Genomic DNA, 5,535 nt, shown 5'->3' with positions numbered 1-5,535 from the left:
CGGCCGAAATTTTCGGCAGGCCGCACATGGGCCCCACCGTTAGATGTGTCTATCAAGCAAAAAAAAATCGATTTAGCAAATTTTGATCACGATGCAGCAAATTTCGGTCACGTACAACAAAAATATGGTTGTAGCAAAAAAATATCAATGTGGTCATAGCAAAAAAAGACGCTGATGATGCGTGATAGCAAAACAAAATGTGGGTTGTAGCAAAAACAATCTGATGAACTCGGGTTGCAACTCTGACGAACGTGTATGCAACTTTTTTAATGAACGGTTGTAGCAAAAAATGATAACGGTCGTAGAAAAAATTAACACGATTGTAGCAAAAATCAAAAACACCGGTTGTAGCGAAAAACCCGACGAACTGGGGTTGTAACCAAACGTATATGCAGCTTTTTTAGTGGACAAATGTAGCAAATAAAAAATGCCCGTAGCAAATTTGAATGCTAGTTGTAGCAAATTTAGACAGGACAAAAGCTGCATGCCTAATTAGCTACACGCGTGGGTCGCGTGCGACTGGCCTAACGGTTCGGTCGGCGCACCGTCCACAATCGTTTCCCTTAACTCAATGGTTTATATTTGTGCAAATATGTTTAAAACATGTATATAATCATTGGTAAACAACTATGAAGCATATATACCTAAGAGTGTCCTCCCTCCTAACTTATGCATCTCAACATACATACGTGCCACCTCACCATAAAATTATGAATGTGATAGGACCACCTCAACATGCAATCATGCATGCGAAAAACCGACCATAACATTCCACCGTGGATGAGAAAATATTTTCAATTCAACTATTCTACGTATATTCAATAAATATATTATAACTATACATAATCAGATAAAATAAGTGATATGTATTGTTAATTTTTGTTTTCACATTTTCAACCCAATTTTTCATCAACCAATGCCCGCAACAACGAGTGGTGTATCCTCTAGTATCTCATCATTTCTCAACCCACAAAGTTCTAACTATAAGTTCATTATCGGTAAATTTAATAAAATGAATGATCTATTTAATCCAATAATTTATATATGTATAAAACTCTACAAAAATATGTATATAACCTTAACTAATAATAGGAGGAAAACCTAATTGTCTCGTGTTTTGCGATGTACATAACTTTATGCATCAAATCTAAATATATCAATGGTCTATTTAAATGAGAAATTTGTGTTTGTGTCCTCTTAAAAATCAGTATAAGCTCCAATAACATTAGGAAGCTACCCCATTTATATCATAAGTTTTCGTTGGACATGATTAGTGAAGGATCACTTTAAATGTGAATTTATATTTGCATATCCTTTGTAAATTCGAATATGGACTTACACTAATATTAGGACACTAACATAACTAAATTCTATGATTTTAAAAAACACTAAAAAATATCGCCTATATTTTTGTATCATATATTGCTTCTCATTTCTTCTCTTTGAGTTGGATTATAACTAAATACTATTACATCTCTAGATATTTTTATTTTTATTTTCATATATTTCTCTAGCTTGATATATTTCAACACAAAAACTTACCGCTTCAGTTATTTTCACTAAAATATTTTGTAACAACGCACAAGTATGCAATTACTAATGCGATACAACATTTAGTTCATAAAGATTTAGTGCAGTAAAATTGTACTTGTTTTCGTAACTCACACATTTAATGGTGCCAAATTGTATTCTTTGTTGGATATTTCCATGTTAAATGTTATGTTTTCTTGACAATTCTTTTGAATACACTTTAAATGTTATGTTGATCCAGACTTGGAGCAGTGTGCTGGCCTAATGCAGCTGAACGGGATGAAGGTTGATGGAGTGTCCCGATCCAATCATGGCGACACGACCGCTGATGCGGAGCGACGGGCGGACCAACGAGTGGACGACGGCCATAGGCTGCTGCCTGTCCCGCAAGGCCGCTGTGTGGAAGAAGTGGCCGGTGGAGCCGATGTTGAAGTCGAGTAAAGGCTCGCGAGGGTTGACGGGCATGTCAATCCGATTACAGATTGGAAACCAAAAAAATAAGTGTCGATCAAGACGACCGGTGTGACAGAAAAAAACCCGTACGAAGGATCACGAAAAAGACATTTTAGGGCAACCAATCAACACGATCCTAAGTAATGGCGGCACGGTTCCTGGCACGCTTTCGAATGACGATCTTGTAGATGGACCTCCCCGGGTGTTCTCAGCAATCTGTTGTCAAAAGGACCAGGATATGTTTGATGCAAATGACAAGCGGTTTTCAACAAGTGGTGCACTACCGACGAGTAGATGTCTCCGACTGCACACGATTGATTTGACTGCCCCGATTGCGTGTCCCTATGCAGTTAACGAGGTGTCTCATTGTAGAAGCGAGCTGGATCTAGATGAGATTTCGCGGCCGAGACAGTTGCGGCAGCGGTGCAGCGTAGGGCCGCCAGTTATGAATGCGCTCTTTAATACTACTCCCATGTCATGGTTTAGAAGACACATTTAAATTAAATTTATGTGCGTTTTCACAATAGACACGGTTTAAGGCGCCAACGCAATTACTCCTACTAATTAGTATTACTCGTGTATGCATGCGTCGTGTTAATTTCTCAGTTCATTAGACGCATGAGTATTGTTAATGCTATTTTTTAGCTCAGCTTATAGCCAATCGATAAATACCTAGGTTCCAGAGATTTATCAAACACGCCTTCTAAACCATGACGGAAAATGTACTCCTACACTCGAGAGGCCGAAATCACTATTCTAGCCTTATCAGAAAACTATATATAACATAAAATAAACTCCACATAAAACTATTTCACAATCTGACCATTTGACAATGCTAGGGACAGTGGCGTTTCTACTCCATATAAAAACACAGAGGTGGTTCGCTTTTTCGAGCAACATAGAAACGCCGATGATGGCCGCGTTTCTGCCCTGGCCCACTGCTAGGCAGAGCACGCGTTGCTCGCTGACGTGGCAGGCCAGAAACGCTGACCCACATTACGTTTCTAAAAACAATACAGTCTTTAGCGTTTCCACCCCCATATGCAAGCAGTTCGACCGTCAGAACAATGATTTCGGCCAGCAGGTGACGCATCATGGAAACACCAGAGCTCATGGCGCTGCTGGCCAGGATAGAAATTCCAAAGCCCTTGGCATTTTCATGTGGGCTGCAACGCGTGCTATCTCGGCGTTTTTATGTGGAGCAGTAACGCGAACTAGCTCGACGTTTCTATGTTGAGAAGAAACGTCGCAGTCTCTAACGTTGTTAAAAGGATCAGATGGTAAAATAGTTGCATACAGGGTTTATTTTATGCTATAGTTTACTGATAAGATCAAAACAATGATTTCGGCATACTGTAGAAGATGGAGGCAGCCTCTGCCTCAGCTCTGCGCGACACATTTGTTTTCCTTTGTCCATCATGATTAATTGCCACCGGCTGGTACTGGGTGGTGCAGCATATCAACGTACGGTCTACTGCCGTAATGTGCAGCTGCTGCCTTGTGATCATATGCAAGGTCCAAACGACTCCTGTCCATGGCTCAGCTTGCCGTCCTGGATCTCACAGTAAAGAACAGTGCCAAGCGCAATCAGCACCACCCCCAGAACGTCAGGGTACCGTCCAAGATCCATGTGCCTCTTGCCCATTTGTGCTCCCCAGATCTGAAAACCATGCTAGCACAGCTCACAGTCACCCACACAGCCATACGCGAATACGACGCACAACCGCCAGGAGCGAGCTCAATGGAGCAAGCGAGCAACGCTCATGACGAGCTCAGCCTCGAGCTCACCCTGGCCGCCGCCGTTGGCGTGGAGCCGGCAGCGCCTCGCTTCTTCCTCTGCGCTTACTGCAACCGCATGTTCCTCACCTCGCAGGGGCTCGGCGGCCACCAGAACGCGCACAAGCGAGAGCGTGCCGTGGCCAGGCTCCGCCGCGATGCCGCGGACGACATGCGCGACTCACCGGCTTGGAAGGCTGCTACTCGGATGCCCAAGCAGCCTGCTGCGGGTGGCATGGCGCCCAAATGCGGCAGCAGCTGGCCGGAGCGCGACACCGAACTGGACTTGTGTCTCCGGTTATAATCGGTCGGTGGATCCATCTCTGCTGAAATCCTTGCTCCGGATCCCTTATTTCGGGTGGTAGGTATGTCATAGGATAGCTGCTTTGGGTCAAGTGGTGAACCCTTTGTTTCAAGATCCTGTTGGGCATACAGTATAAGAATGCTCATGTTGGGCATGCATTGGACTCATCGGTTCTTGTACTTTGATTATTTTTAATCATATAGAACTAATTAAATCCCTAGACCTTTGCCGCTGCTTGGGATGACGCAAAATTCCCATATCTCCGGCCAGCTTGTATGCTTGTTATGGTAATTATCTTATCAGAAAAATTCCATAGGAGTATTCCACAGAAAGAAAAAAACACGAATGCACCATGCACAAAAACTTTTGCCAAGGTTCCTTGTTCTGCCCTCTGTTTTTCTTCTGTTTATTTCTCCTTTTCCTTTTATGTTATTTCAACTTGACCTTCCTGGCTGTCCAATATATAAGAGCAGCCCACCAAAACCCATCTAGACCTTTTTGTTTTAGGGGAGTATAATCGAAGTCGATCACATACAGTTGCATACGCTCATCTCTATGAACGCACGCATACACATCCTATCCTTATGAATACTTTCGAGAGACTAAGTCGGCACATCGTCTTGATATTAACAAAGTCGTCACAGATGTCTTCATAGTCGATGGGAACGTCTATTCCCACCGAACGCACATCGTCGGAAGACCTGAATAAATTCAAGAAAATGCAAACACCAATGTCAAATTTGAGATTTAAAATCTAGTAGACACGGAATAACACGGTCCTCTTAACTATCCAACCACGGATTGGTGTACAAAACCCATCTAGACCTATTAGTACAGAAACTGGTCTATCTAGCATCCTAACACTAACCTTCATTTGGACACTAACCCTGTTATTATTATTTTTTTAAAGGAGGATTTCCCCCGGTACATAGCTCCTACATGACCAAGCCATACTACTACATTGTACACACGTGTACAACCAGGTCAACTAGGCCGGACTAATACTCTACGTAAGTCGATAATAGTCTAACAATCTTCCCTTAATCCTGGCTTGTCATATCCTTGTGACTTGACGATCCATGTCAACATATGATCTAGACTCCCACTCACGCTGTCATGTGGACTATACCGCTCATCCCTAACGCAATACATGCCGACTAACTTGTGGACTACACCATTCACCCATATCCTCATGTAAAGACATGTCCCCATTGAAGAGGCTCATCTTCAATGATTCTCGTCTCATTACACGATTGAGCTTGCTATTCACTTCACATCTTCGCCCTAGGTGCTTTACCACACTGGACAACCCCTTGACCGTGACGCGCTTCATCTTCAATGGGCCTCACAAAGACGATCAATTGGACAAGACTACGACCACTCGCTTATACGACGATGAATGAGACATGCCAAGTTACACGACTCCTTGATTCCCCCCGGACGACGATCTTGATGGCTTTCCGGCAATGCAC

General features: G+C 43.0%; 1 protein-coding gene across 1 annotated transcript; it reads left to right on the top strand.

The window, feature by feature from the left end:
* Positions 1–3,487: 3,487 nt before the first annotated feature.
* Positions 3,488–4,357, top strand: LOC123413169. Its single transcript, XM_045106117.1, has one exon. It carries the CDS (start codon positions 3,518–3,520, stop codon positions 4,061–4,063), a length of 546 nt encoding a protein of 181 aa, XP_044962052.1. The 5' UTR covers positions 3,488–3,517; the 3' UTR covers positions 4,064–4,357.
* The last annotated feature ends 1,178 nt before the right edge of the window (positions 4,358–5,535 follow it).

This window comes from Hordeum vulgare, chromosome 7H (genome assembly GCF_904849725.1).
Source record: "Hordeum vulgare subsp. vulgare chromosome 7H, MorexV3_pseudomolecules_assembly, whole genome shotgun sequence".
Lineage (NCBI taxonomy): Eukaryota > Viridiplantae > Streptophyta > Magnoliopsida > Poales > Poaceae > Hordeum > Hordeum vulgare.
Note: the sequence above shows the minus strand (reverse complement) of the source record. Positions and strands in the feature narration are given on the sequence as shown.